General features: G+C 42.6%; 1 protein-coding gene across 1 annotated transcript; it reads right to left on the bottom strand.

Annotated features, from left to right (window-relative positions):
• Positions 1–945: 945 nt before the first annotated feature.
• Positions 946–2,487, bottom strand: KCNA10 (potassium voltage-gated channel subfamily A member 10). Its single transcript, XM_014056726.2, has one exon. The coding sequence runs from the start codon at positions 2,485–2,487 to the stop codon at positions 946–948; it is 1,542 nt and encodes a 513-aa protein (XP_013912201.2).
• Positions 2,488–15,017: the final 12,530 nt, after the last annotated feature.

The following is a 15,017-nucleotide window of genomic DNA, read 5'->3' as shown; positions in this document are numbered from 1 at the left end:
GGGATCAGTACAGTGGTGGGTTTCAATTTTTTTTAGAACCTCTTCTGTAGGTGTGGCCTGCTTTGTGGGAGTGGCTTGGCAGTCATGTGACTGGGTGGACGTGGCCAACCTGTAAAATGTGGTGAAACTCTTGCTTAGCAACCAAAATGTTGGCTCAGAAACTCTGGCATTTGAAGCACACAAGTCTTAAAACTGTCAAGTTACAAGACCCTTGCACCCCTAATCCTTTAGAAAAAAACCCCAGGGGTGTTCAAACTTGACAGCTTTAAGACTTGTGGACTTCAACTCCCAGAATTCCTCCTCTCGCTCTTCATCTTGATGATGTGTAGACGGGCGGGGGGTGGGAGCTGGAACTGGTTCTAAACGGCACTGTAGATTTGTGGAACCTCTTCTATAGAAGAGGTTAGAATGGCAGGAACCCACCCCTGGATCAGTAGCACTGAAAGACTAAGAAGAAACAACAGGAAACAGTTCATTGAAAATGCTGTGTCAGTCAGCCAGTCAAGGTGCTATGTCAGTCATTGCCTCTATTAATTCAACTTTGGCACTGTTGTAATTCTTCCAGACCTTTCCATCTGCTCCATCTGGACTGGCAGTTATTAAAAGAATGTGTGAGAATCAGGCAGCATTACAAGGTAGCCTGTTTTTGAAAAGAAATGATACACAATTCACAGATTCTTATATTAGGAAGCCACTGATATCCAAGCAAACAAGGAAGAAACCAGAGTGATAGATTACGAAAATGAATCAGAATGTTAGGTGACAGAAAAGGAAACCTATTTATTTAAGAATGTCACAAGATATCAGAAAGTAAAAATAAACATCTTGAAAACCAAAATTATGTTATTTAAAGAGAGGGGAGAAGAGTTACACAGTGTGGGCATGATATAGCAGTCAGTCTGCATTGGTAGGCAATGTCCCTTAATTCTGTCAAGGTGTGAGCGTTCAATACATTTTTTTCTTTTCTTGAGAAAAGTTTTCATCTGTGATATTCAAGGAATCTATACTCCCATTCCCTGTGACTGCCCTAGTTAGTATTTTTTCTATCTCTCTAGGCAAGACTTGTCTTTCTTCGTTTTCTGTCTCCCTGTGGTAGAAATAATTAAAATTGGACACAATGACTGGCACAGGCAGTGCAATGGTGAGCACCCCTGCTATAGCACACAGAGTCCCCACTATCTTTCCCCCCGGGGTGGTAGGGCACATGTCTCCATAGCCAACAGTCGTCATGGTGACCACAGCCCACCAGAAGCCATCAGGTATGCTGGAGAAATGTGACTGTGGTTCATCCACCTCTGCAAAGTAGATGGCACTAGAAAACAAGATGACTCCTATGAAGAGAAAGAAGACGAGCAAGCCAAGTTCCCTCATGCTGGCCTTGAGAGTCTGTCCTAAGATTTGTAGCCCCTTGGAGTGCCGAGAAAGCTTGAAGATGCGGAATACCCTGACCAGGCGGATAATCCTGAGGATGGCCAAAGACATATTCTGCTGGCCATTCAGCTCACTATGTTGAATCAGCTCGGTAGTAAGGGTCACGAAATATGGAATGATGGATACAATATCAATGATATTCATAATATTTTTGAAGAACTCGGTTTTGCTGGGGCAAACAATGAATCTGACCACTAGTTCAAAAGAGAACCAAATGATGCAAGCGGTCTCTATTATGAAGAAAGGATCTGTGAAAGTATTAGATGCCATAACAGCGTTGGTTACATTATTACTTTCGTACTTTAGCTCCTTCTCATCTCTGAATTCAGGTAAAGTCTCTACACAGAAAATAATAATAGAAATAACAATGACCAAAACTGAGACCAAAGCCACACCCCTGGCTGCACTTGAGCTTTCAGGATACTCAAAGAGCAACCAGAACTGTCTATGAAAGTCATTGGATGGCAAAAGGGTGATAGGATCCTTAATGTAGCCTTCATCTTCTCTGAACTGATCCATCGCTTCGTCACCAAGTTCATAGAAAGTGATCTCATCAGCAAAGATATCTATAGGAACATTAGCTGGTCTCCGAATTTTACCTCCAGACTGATAGTAATACAGTATTCCATCAAAACTGGGCCTATTCCTGTCAAAGAAGTACTCATTTCTCATGGAATCAAAGTAATGTATTCTTTTCTCAGGATCTCCAAGTAGGGTATCTGGAAACTGATGAAGTGTCTTGAGCTGCGTCTCAAATTTCAGCCCAGCAATGTTGATTATTACCCTCTGATCACCCTCATCCATGCCCCCGTTCTCAGCCCCCAAGTGGTCACAGAACTCAGCAGACAATTTGGAGAATATTGTCTCATTGTTGGTGTTCTCATTGTTGATGAGTATTCTCCAGTTAGACAGAAGGCTGGCACAGCTGGAACGCCCTTTGTGCAATTGCTCAGCAGCATTGAGGTCACTTGAAAAACAAGGCTCTTCCATTATTTCATCAGTGTTGTCAAAATTAACCAGTGCCACCTCCATTTCTTTCCACGTGGACACATCCATCACATAGGAGCAAGCAGGTGAGCAGCCTAAATCCCCAGGTTAGATACCTGTAGGCTGTGTCTTTCCCACGCTATCTGCAAATGGAGAGGGAAAAAGGGTTTATGTGTGTCTGTCTGTATGTATGTATGGGTGCTTTGCTTGCAAAGAATGAAATAAATCTGGGTTAATTTTTCTAAAGGAGGATTCTAGTAGATATTTGGAATCCACATTTTGTTATAGGTATAGTTTTTCCAGCATAATTTACAATACCCAAGGTTATAAAGTTTTACAAAGACAGTCCTTGGATGGATACCATAAAACCATGAACTGTAATAACTTTACTGGTCCATGAGAACTGTAGACACTTGTTTCAAATGGAAAATTCAAAGTGAGATTACTGAAATAAGGGGCTTTTTATTTTGTATTCTAAATTCTGTCATGGCAGGTATTTTTTACTATTTAAATTCATAGGATATCAAGGGATAGCCTGGGATAAGCAATAGATGTTTACCCTCCATTACCAGTTTATAGTTCAGACATTTGCATATGCATGCATCTTTTTTTCATTTTTAAGTAAGGGGGAATGGATTGCTTGTTTATGGGAAATACTTATCTTGACCACAAGCAGAAGTCCATATTTCCACAGAATCAGTTCTGAGAAGTGGGTCTGTGGAGGTTATGCTTTGGTTACTACAGGTCAAAAAAATGTTTCAGTTTGCAGATGTTACAAACTATGAATTGGTTCTTAGCATTAATACACATTGCATTCTTAACATAGACAATTTCCAGGTAACACTCACAGGGTAGACAGTAAAATAATAGGTTTGATAATTCAGTGATACCAGTATTTAACAAGCTTCTCAGTTATGGAAACTTTGCAGTATTAAATTAAATACATTTGTGAAAGAATCACAAGAAATCTATTTAGTGCTGGAATAAAGAACAATATCAGATTTTAGAAACTGGAAGGATTACTCTACATAAGAATTTTCATTTATTTCTTCAAATGTTGAGTTGTGTAGAAATTCTGAAGTTCATATAAGCATTTTAAGCTCTGATTTTGAAAATCCACCTTTATCAGGACTATTTTGTAACTATTTTCATGCTATAGAAAATTTGGGTGTTTGCTGTTTTCCGAAAATGTTTTGGGCTACCCTTTCTATAACATCTCACTACAGCGGAAGGGGCTGATGGGAACTGTGATTCTGTGCTGAACATAAGGCAAAACTTCCTAGTGAGTATTTTGGCACTACTTTTAACACAATAACAGTTCCAATTTATTGGGCCGTTTAGAATCACAGCATTTTCCTTGCATTAATGTATGTCCTCCTCCACATTACACGTGTAGTTGTGCTGTGATTACAAAGGAAAATATGCTTGTTCTTCAGCTAATGATATTAAATAATACATATTCCCTCTGTGTAATGTGTTATGTCTTGTTCCTTTAACTATTTGATTAACACTTCATCCAAAGATTTAAAGAGCCTTATAATTCATAAAACACATGAATGAAACCAGTCATAAGTAGGATTCTACCAATTTCCTTAAAAACAGCTTATCTGAGATGTTTTCCCACACTCAAGTAGCACGGTGGGCTCTAAAAGCTATTTCAAAAAACATTAACCAAAAAGGATCACTGTCTTCACACTGAAAGGCAACCAAAAGATTCACTTCCAGATTCCCCTCCCCTGAAAGCCTTAAAGAGTAAAGCAATGCACAAAATAGATGGACAGATTCAAATACAAATACAATAGCAGAGTTGGAAGGGACCTTGGAGGTCTTCTAGTCCAACCCCCTGCCTAGGCAGGAAACCCTATACCGTTCCAGACAAATGGCTATCCAACATCTTCTTAAAGACTTCCCGTGTTGGGGCATTCACAGCTTCTGGAGGCAAGTTGTTCCAGTGATTAATTGTTCTAACGGTCAGGAAATTTCTCCTCAGTTCTAAGTTGCTTCTCTCCTTGATTAGTTTCCAGCCATTGCTTCTTGTTCTACCCTCAGGTGCCTTGGAGAATAGTTTGACTCCCTCTTATTTGTGGCAACCCCTGAGATATTGGAACACTGCTATCATGTCTCCTCTAGTCCTTCTTTCTATTAAACTAGACATACCCAGTTCCTGCAACCGTTCTTCATATGTTTTAGTCTCCAGTCCCCTAATCATCTTTGTTGCTCTTCTTTACACTCTTTCTAGAGTCTCCACCTCTTTTCTACATTGTGGCGACCAAAACTGAATGCAGTATTCCAAGTGTGGCCTTACCAAGGCATTATAAAGTGGTATTAACACTTCATGTGATCTTGATTCTATCCCCCTGTTTATGTAGCCTAGAACTGTGTTGGCTTTTTTGGCAGCTGCTGTACACTGCTTACTCATATTTAAATGGTTGTCCACTAGGACTCCAAGATCCCTCTCACAGTTACTACTATTGAAGAAGGTACCACCTATACTGTACCTGTGCATTTCGTTTTTCTTGCCTAAATGTAGAATCTTATTCTTTTCACCATTGAATTTCATTTTATTAGATAGTGCCCAATGTTCAAGTTTGTCAAGATCCTTCTGTATCTTAGGCCTATCTTCTGGAGTGTTGGCTATTCCTGCCAGCTTAGTGTCATCTGCAAATTTGATGAGTTCCCCATTTATTCCCTCATCCAAATCATTGATAAAGATGTTGAAGAGTACCTCTAGGCTGGAATACTGCAATGTGCTCTACATGGGGCTGCCCTTGAAGAGCATCCGGCGACTTCAGCTAGTACAGAATGCGGCCGCGCGAGCGATTGTGGGTGCACCTCGGTTCACCCACATAACACCTATCCTCCGCGAGCTGCGCTGGCTACCTGTCGATCTCTGGATGCGCTTCAAGGTGCTATTAGTCACCCATAAAGCCCTGCATGGTAGTGGATCCGGATACTTGAGAGACCGCCTACTGCCAATTACCTCCCTGCGACCAATTAGATCTCACCGATTGGGCCTCCTCCGTATTCCATCGGCCAGCCAATGCCGGCTGGCAACTACAAGGAGGAGGGCCTTCTCAGTAGTAGCCCCGACCCTTTGGAACGAACTCCCTGTGGAGATTCGTACCCTCACCACCGTCCAGGCCTTCCGCACAGCCTTGAAGAACTGGCTAGCCCGTCAGGCCTGGGGACAAGGATAGTTGCCCCTCCCGAATGATGAATGTATGTTGCTTATTACTTTTATTATATGTGTCTATGTCATTGTTGTATTCCCCCCCCCCCCCTGATTTTATGTGAGCCGCCCTGAGTCCCCTCAGGGAAAAGGGCGGCCTACAAATGTTAATAAAATCTTTTTAAAAAAAAATCTTACTGGGCCTAAAACAGAGCCTTGGGGTACTCCCTCCATGTAGATGCAATTCCATTGAGGACTACACGTTGAGTGCGGTTGGTCAGCCAGTTACAAATCCATCTAGTGGTGATGCTGTCCAACCCATGTTCTTCTACTTTATCTAGTAGTAGGTTAAGGTCTACCTTATCAAATGCCTTACTGAAGTCCAAGTAAACTATATCGATGGCATTCCTCTGGTCCACTAGTTTTGTCACTTTGTCAAAGAACGCAGTAAGATTAGTCTGGCAGATTCTATTTGGAGCAGAATATCCTAAAGTAACAAAGCAAGGCTATACCACATCAGTGGTGGGATTCAGCCAGTTCGCACCTAGTCACAAGAACCGGTTGTTAACCTTTTTAAGCAGTTCGGAGAACCGGCTGTTGGAAAAAATCTCCTTTTGTTTATTTCCACTTTACCAGGCTAATTCCTGTAAGGAAGGCAGGAAGGAAACATTCTGGTGTTGTTTCTAGCCTAATCTTTATTGCCCTCCTTACAGAAACTGCCTCACCCGTTAACCCTTATTACATTGTAACTGCTAAGGCGAAGCGCCCATTGATGTGAATGATGTTGAGTTGGCCACGCCGACCCAGTCACATGACCACTGAGCCACGCCCACCCAGCCGTTCATTAGAGCAGAGAACCGATTGTTAAATTATTTGAATCCCCCCACTGCACCACACCTATCCTTTGAAACAACACTCCCCACCCCTGCTGACCTTTAAGAGAGCCTTAAAGCCCTGGCAGTTCCTACAGGCACTGCTATACACTCTATGACAGTGAACTTACTATTTTTGATGAAATTAAGTCTGTCTCCATCCACCCAGAACAGTCTTTTCTGTTGTTGCTAAAGGTAAAGGTTCCCCTTGCACATATGTGCTAGTCATTCCCAAACTCTAGGGGGCAGTGTTCATTTCCGTTTCAAAGCCAAAAAGCCAGTGCTGTCCAAAGACGTCTCTGTGGTTATGTGGCCAGCATGACTAAACACCGAAAGTGCACGGAATGCTGTTACCTTCCCACCAAAGGAGGTTCCTATTTTTCTACTTGCATTTTCACATGCTTTCAAACTGCTACATTGGCAGAAGCTGGGACAAGTAACAGGAGTTCACTCCATTACATGGTTCTGCAGTTTTGAACCACTGAACCACCTTTCTGATTGACAAGCTCAGCATTTTAGCCACTGAGCCACCATGTCCCTCCTCTGTTGTTGCTACTGGTATTGTATTGTTATCAACTATTTTTGATTCTTTGTAAGCTACTCAGAATTATTGACAAATAGGAACCCTTAGAAATTGATAGGGCATGTGGTTATATGTGTATATAATTCTTGTAGTTTTCTTGACAAGATTTTTCAGAAATAGTTTTCCCCTGCCTTCACCTAAGACTGAAAGAGAGTGACTGGCTCAAGGTCACTCTGCTGTTCTTGTGCGTAGCATGGGACTAGAACTCATCATCTCCCAGTTTTCAGCCTGATGCCTTAACCACAACACACATATTTAGAATTATAAGCAAATAAGTATTGTGGAATACATACTACGTTACTTATAAGCACCTTAATATGGAGTTCCACCAACCTGTTGATAGCACATAGCTATCATAGAGACAATTATTAGGAAACAAGGAGGAGTTGATATGAAAATAATTGTACCTTGCAGTACAAGACATTGGATTAATTTACCTACACTTGAAACCTAGTCTAGACCCAACTCATTTAAAATGGATTTCTTTACTTTTATTTTATTGAAAGCTTCTATTATTCAAAATATATTTAATTTCTGTGACAATCAAAATGTAATGATGATTGTATTTTTCTATCCCTCATGAAAAAGTGGGCATTAAGAAACTTCTAAAATTCTGAAAGGTTCAGCAGTTGGTTACAGTATTCTTCTGAACCCACCTTACCTTCTCCACCAGCTAAAAGTAGTAGGTTTAGTAGTACATAAAATAAGGAAAAGAGCATTCCTCTTCACCCTGCCTTGGTAGAAGAGGAACAGGAAAAATGCCACTGAAGTTTGGTCTCTTGCTCGCTCGGCTTCTCCCCACTGCGTCCTGATAGGCTCTCTTTTCCACCATATCCCTATGATGGTGCTTTGGTCTCCTCCGTGTTTAAAAAGGTGTTTTCTGTCTTCTCCCTGACACAATTTTCACCAGGGATACAATCTGGTACGTTTCACCCACAATTTGGTTGATGGCGCAGGCCGTGTCAGAGATCTGCCCAGCTTCTTTGGTCACTATAGGCTTCTGTGGGCAGGACCTTCCAAACTGGACCCTGCTAGGGTCATTTTGTCTAGGGGTGCTAGAGAAATCAGGCATCTGGCTTCTTGCAGAATACATTGCCTGCTGCCTGCCTGGGCACTTTTTGATGTGCTTCATTATAGACACACCTCATAAATTCAAAGTTCCCCTATTTTGAGAGTGTGTCTGACTTCTTTTCAAAATAAAGGTTTAGTGGTCTTTTGAAAAAGTGGTAATCCTGTGGGACACAGAAGATAGATTGAAACAAGGAAAGAGGGCTGAGTTCTATCAGCTATGGTAGGCATATTGGGGTGCATTATAGGTTTTCTGGTGCTTCCACTGACAAATGATTTCATTTTTATTTTATTCTTTAACCGTTTTTGTAATTTTTATAAAATCTGAGACATGCACATAAACCCCAGCTTAACTGAACCATGTTTCTAGGCCAAACCACCTGCTCATTCAGTTTCTGCAACTCCTCATGTGGGTCACTGTTCTGACCCCCACCTTGCCCGTTCAGAAACGACAGCCAAGCAAAGCTTGCAAAGGAATGTTTTTATCAGTCCTGGCTCTTGCTGGCTGCGAGTCCAAAATAAACACAGATAAATGCTCTGGCAAAAGTAAACTACAGCAAAACAGGATTATATAAATCAAATCACTTATCCAAGTGCTTTTTCTTGATGGTTGCAAACAAACAGAGAACTTGACTAGAACAGGAATGGAACAGAATGGAACATTGACCTCTGCAACCAGGGTGTGGCACCATCAGTCATTTTTATCCGCAGGAGGAGACCCTAATGAGCAACAGCTGCTCATTATCCTCTCCTGTGAGTCGGTCAGCCCTTTTCCTGCGTGCATCCCAAAACAACTCACAGGAGATTTCTGCCGAGTTACAACAGTATCCCTCACCGCAGGGCCCTTCCCCCGGATCTGACGGTCCAGATGTGGTCGGGATGGGTTGTCCGTATGATAGGCTCGCAATCATCTCCTGTGTTTTCTCCTTTGTTCCTTATGCTGAGTAGCCCTCAGCCTGTTTGCCTCCTGATATAACTCCCAAATACTTTCAGAAAATTCCCCTTGATCCAATGCTCCCCCTTCACCCGGTGGCCACCACGTCTCTTCCCGCCCTGTGTGGCGTTGATACCCCGTTCAGGGTCCTCCACCTCCTCCAAGGCCGACCCACCAGCCCCCATACTGTCGGATTCTGGCGGCAGCTCTAACAGCTCCTGCCGGGCCACAGCACCCTGTCCAGGGTCCTCCACCTCCTCCAAGGCCAACTCATAAGACCCCTCACTGTCGGAGTCTGGCGGCAGCTCCTGCCGGGCTACAACAGGTCACCATGATTACTCATATCCTTGTTTTGGGGCGGAAGAGCCCGGGGGTGGTACAATGCTGTTTTGCATTGTGGTTTTGACAATATGAAGTACCATAGCTATTACTGTTACTATGTCTAGGCCAAGTGGCGCATGATGCCAAAGCCAGCTGCAGCATGTTTGCTCCCTATGACTATTTCTCTTGGCTATTTCTGGGTGTTACACTTCTCAAAGACTTAAACCCCACAGCCCTCTACCTCTTCATCTCACCCTTTTGGTTCATACTTGAGGGACTCCAGCTTCTTTTGAACCCAAGGTTAGTGTTTTTTCCCCCAGAAGAATACTACCCCTATACTCAGTAATGGCTAATAGATACAGGTAGTCCCCAACTTACAATAGTTGCTCTACATGGGGCTGCCCTTGAAGAGCATTCGGCGACTTCAGCTAGTCAGAATGCGGCCGCGCGAGCGATTGTGGGTGCACCTCGCTTCACCCACATAACACCTATCCTCCGCGAGCTGCACTGGCTGCCTGTCGATCTCCGGGTGCGCTTCAAGGTGCTACTTATCACCTACAAAGCCCTTCATGGTAGTGGGCCTGGGTACTTGAGAGACCGCCTACTGCCAATTACCTCCATTAGACCGATACGATCGCATCGATTAGGCCTCCTCCGAATTCCATCTTCCAGCCAGTGCAGACTGGCAACTACCCGGAGGAGAGTCTTCTCGGTGGCTGCTCCGACCCTCTGGAACGAACTCCCCATGGAGATTCGGACCCTCACCACCCTCCAGTCCTTCCGCGCCGCTTTAAAGATCTGGCTGTCCCGGCTGGCCTGGGGTTAAGATTCTAACCCCACCCGAATTGTGTGACTGTTGTGCTCTCTTTTTTAATATGTTGTATTGTCTCCATGTTGGAATATTGTTTGTCTCCCCCCCCCTTTTGAACTGTGAGCCGCCCTGAGTCCCCCCAGGGAAAAGGGTGGCATACAAATAAAGGGAAATACAAATACAAATAGTTTGTTCAATGTCCTTTCTAAGTTATAAAGGCACTGAAAAAAGTGACTTATGACTATTTTTCAAACTTATGGCCATTGCATCATCCCCACGGGTCATGTGATTTACATTTGGATGGTTGACAACCGATTCATATTTATGACCGTTGCAGTGTGCTGGGTCATGTGATCATTTTTTGTGACTTTCTGACAAGCAGAGTCAATGGGGAATCCAGATTCACTTAATAATCGTGTTACAAATTTAATGACTGCCGTGATTCACTTTCAATGATTCACTACAAAGAAGAGGGAGTCAAGCTATTCTCCAAAGCACCTGAGGGCAGGACAAGAAGCAATGGATGGAAATTAATCAAGGAGAGAAGCAACCTAGAACTAAGGAGAAATATTCTGACAGTTAGAACAATTAATCAGTGGAACAACTTGCCTCCAGAAGTTGTGGATGCTCCAACATTGGAAGTTTTTAAGAAGATGTTAGATAGCCATTTGTCTGAAAAGGAATAGGGTTTCCTGTCTGACAGTGGGTTGGACTAGAAGACCTCTAAGGTCCCTTCCAACTCTGTTATTCTTTTCTATTCTCTTCTGTTCTTTTCTATTTAACAAATGTGCAAGAAAAGTCATAAAATGGCGCAAAACTCACTTAACAAATTTCTCACTTAGCAACAAAAATTTCAGGCTCAGTTGTGGTTGTGAGTCAAGGGCTAACTGTTCAAGATTGGAAGACAGAACTGAAATATTTTCCTCCCATTTCACCTTGCAAAGCTCCTTCATGTCTATGACCTGTTAATCATACAACCTGACAAGCAGCGAAAGTGTTCAGCTAAATTTACCCAACCTGGCTTCACCTCAAATTAGTTAGAGCAATTAGTAGTTGTTTTCTTCCTGGCAGGTGATGCTCGGTGGAATGGAAATAGTGCCAAGGGAATCTGGTAATTCTTTTGCTACCTGCCGTAGATAATTAAAGAACAACAGGTTCACTAGTCTCATTACTAGGGATTGGCAGTGGGGCAGGGATATACAATTTTAGTTAGCCAACTCATGATCTTACAACTGGGGCAGAATTTTTCTTCCTTAGTCCCATGTGGAAAGTTTTCTTAAGGAGTAAGGGAGGAAAAATGAGAGAAAGGAAATGCAGAAGGAAAAAACAGTGATATTGAGGGAACGCTTATTCCTTTATGAAGAAGTTTGCCTTAGTTCCCTGTAGTAAACAAGACAATTTACAGTATACCTTGCTCCTTAACGTTGTATCTAAAGGAGGCTTGAAATACTGAAGAAGAGATGACATAAAGGGACATCCAGATCATTTTCCTCTTTCTTCTTTCAGAAAAGAAAACAAACGGGAAGATTTTTAGCCTTATTGGATTTAGGTAGAGAAACCTGAAAGCCCAAGCAATATACTGGATATCTCAAACATAACTTTGGCTGTTTTGTCACTACTGATTTAAGGCACTACCCACCAATAGATGCCTTGGCATGAAAAAACTCCAGCACAAGATTAGCTACTGTTTTGCATTCATTAATACTGTTATGACTTCCAACTAAACAATGTTTAGATTTCCAGGAGTGGCATTCCTGATAAATAAACCCTCTTTTGCTTTCTGCTTCTGCCATCCCCTCACTTGGTGCAAAACCAGCCAGCAGACAAATCAAATCAGGGCATTTTTTAAATATTTCACTATTTCGTATTTGTTGCTTCTCTGAGGCTGCTGTCTGTCCCTCCTCCTACATCCTATTTATGTGTCTCACAACTTAAAAATAATCTGACACGATGAAGAAACATATGGGAAGATCAATCTGAGCCATAAATATATGTCCATAATAATATTTAAATTAAATGAGCAGATTGTAACTCAGGCAAATATAATTAAATATAGAGAAGGATATACCAGGGCAGAAATAGAGAAGAATGTGTCATGGTTAATGTTGAAAAATTGGGATCTGTAGCCAATGCTTTAACACAGAAACTATCCTTTATTTTGGGAGACATTTCAATTATCTAAATTCAAGACCCAGGCTGGGCTCAGCAACCAACATTCTTCATTCTCCACACACACACAATCATGTTTTTTTTTAAATTTAAGCAACCAGGGGTGGATTCCTTGCCTTTGGGGTGAGATCATTAGACGGCACGGGATAAAATACCACCAGTATGCGGACGATACACAGTTGTATCTGTCCACCCCGTGCCAACTCAGTGAAGCGGTTGACGTGATGTACCAGTGCCTCGAGGCTGTTAGGGCCTGGATGGGGGTTAACAAGCTTGTACTCAATCCGGATAAGACCGAGTGGCTGGTGTGTTTCCCTCCTACTAATTGGCCAAGTTTTCCATCTCTCAGGCTGGGGGGTCAAACAGTACGCCCCTCAGACAGGGTTCGCAATTTGGGAGTCCTCCTGGACCCACAGCTGACTCTCAAACACCACTTGTCGGCTGTGACCAGGGGGGCATTTGCCCAGGTTCGCCTGGTGCACCAGTTGCGTCCCTACCTGAACCGGGAGGCCCTCACAACAGTCACTCGTGCCCTTGTGACCTCTAGACTGGACTACTGTAACGTGCTCTACATGGGGCAGCCCTTGCAGAGCATTCAGAGACTTCAGCTTGTCCAGAATGCAGCCGCGCGAGCAATCGTGGGTGCACCTCGGTTCACCCACGTAACACCTAACCTCCGCGAGCTGCACTGGCTGCCTATTGGTCTTCGGATACGTTTCAAGGCGCTAGTCGTCACTTATAAAGCCCTTCATGGTATTGGACCTGGGTACTTGAGAGACCGCCTGCTGCCAATTACCTCCAATAGACCGATCAGATCCCACAGATTAGGCCTCCTCCGAATTCCATCCGCCGGCCAATGCCGACTGGCGACTACCCGGAGGAGAGCCTTCTCTGTGGCTGCTCCGACCCTCTGGAACGAGCTCCCCGTGGAGATTCGAACCCTCACCACCTTCCAGGCCTTCTGCAAAGCCCTTAAAACCTGGCTGTTCCGATAGGCCTGGGGCTAAAGAGCTTTTGCCCCCCTTCTCGAATGGTATGGTTGTTGTGTGTTTTTAAATTTTGTATTGTTGTTTGTCTTTTTATCCCCCTGTCTGTACCCCCTTCCCTGACTGAATTGTGAGCCGCCCTGAGTCCCCTTCGGGGAAAAGGGTGGCATATAAATGTAATAAATCCAATCCAATCTCTGCCTGGAATGTAAACCAGGGCAAAACCAGCAGTTTTACATATTTCCCCAGTGTCCGTTTTGAGAAGTCCATGGAGAAGTTTTTTAAGAGATTTATGGGGAAGGTTCTGCTTTGTTTACTGTAGGCTAATGAAACAGCAGATGCTATAAATGGATGCACTTTGTAAGAACTGGGTCTTAATGTGAATATATATGGGTAGTCCTTGATTTATGAGCCCAACATTTCCATTTCTAAGCGAGACAGTTGTTAGGTGAGTTTTGCCACATTTTGCGACCTTTCTTGTCATAGCTGTTAAGTGAAACACTGCAATTGTTAAATTAGTAACATGGTTGTTAAGTGAATCTGGCTTTCTCGTTGACTTTGCTTGTCAGAAGGCTGCAAAGAGTCATTACATGATCTCAGGACACTGCAACCATCATAAACATGAGTTAGTTGCCAAGCAGCTGAATTTTGATCACGTGACCATGGAGATGCTGCAAAGATCGTAAGTGTGAAAATGTTCATGTCATTTTTTTCAATGTTGTAATTTTTAACGGCCACTAAATGAACTGTTGAGGACAACCTGTATTGCATTTTAACATAAGCAGTTTAAATAGGCCTATAGTTAAAAAATTAAATGAGCAGGGGAAAACAGATTGTAATGTAGACACATATAATTAAATTATGGAGAAAGAGAAAACCATCCAGGTAACAGGAAACAGATTGTGCCCTAGCTAATCATGTGAAACTGGACAGCTGAAACAGAGTGGCTACTTGCCAACAGTAGTACTTTAATACAGCAGCTTTCCGAAGACCTGGAAGTTGACTTCCTTGAGATGGCCACACAAGTGTTCCTCAGCTTTTTAAAAATTCACTAAAGACAACACTGCCAAGTCTCCAACAATGGGGGGGGAATCAAAGAGAGGGGTTTCCTCTTTTGCAAATTTCACCAAATACTCATTCTTACCTCTTCTTGTTTTACCGCACATTTTAAGCAATTTATTCATACAGCATTCATCTTTATTTTTTGCCTGTCATATTCAAATATCATTTCGATGTAATTCCCCCACTACCTTTTACAGAATTTTCATAATTTAAAATTTCTCAATTTTCCCATCTCTGCTAATTGTCCAACCAAAGCAGACATACTTATATATTTGTTGTAATTTCCTACCATTAATCTTTTTGCCGGGAAATGCCAGAGCAAAAGTCTAAACAAAGGAAGGGGAGAAGTGGGGGGAGAAGTCAACTTTATATTCAAATAAACCAAATTTATAGTCCCATTTTTTACTTTTAATAACCCTGCTCTGTATTTCCTTCAAATAATGTCCTGAATGCCCTTTCTTTTCATTTTTCTTTGTACTGTATCACAAAATTCTTCAAGCTTTAAAAAGCCTCTTTTGTGAATCCAATATATGAACGTTATCCATGTCACTTTTGTGATTTGTTATTTGTATATCCCTTTCAATTAAAACATCAGTCTGTCTCTTCTGTATGTCAGGTGCAGCA

Source organism: Thamnophis sirtalis, unplaced genomic scaffold, assembly GCF_051295495.1.
Source record: "Thamnophis sirtalis isolate CommonGarterSnake01/CBP01778 unplaced genomic scaffold, rThaSir2_p1.2 scaffold_7, whole genome shotgun sequence".
NCBI classification, from domain to species: Eukaryota; Metazoa; Chordata; class Lepidosauria; order Squamata; family Natricidae; genus Thamnophis; species Thamnophis sirtalis.
The sequence above is the reverse complement of the archived record's forward strand: the minus strand, read 5'-3'. Positions and strand labels throughout refer to the sequence as shown.

Bases quoted from the DNA above. Each gene is read 5' to 3' on its own strand.
- KCNA10 (XM_014056726.2), bottom strand. From the start codon at position 2,487: ATGGATGTGTCCACGTGGAAAGAAATGGAGGTGGCACTGGTTAATTTT.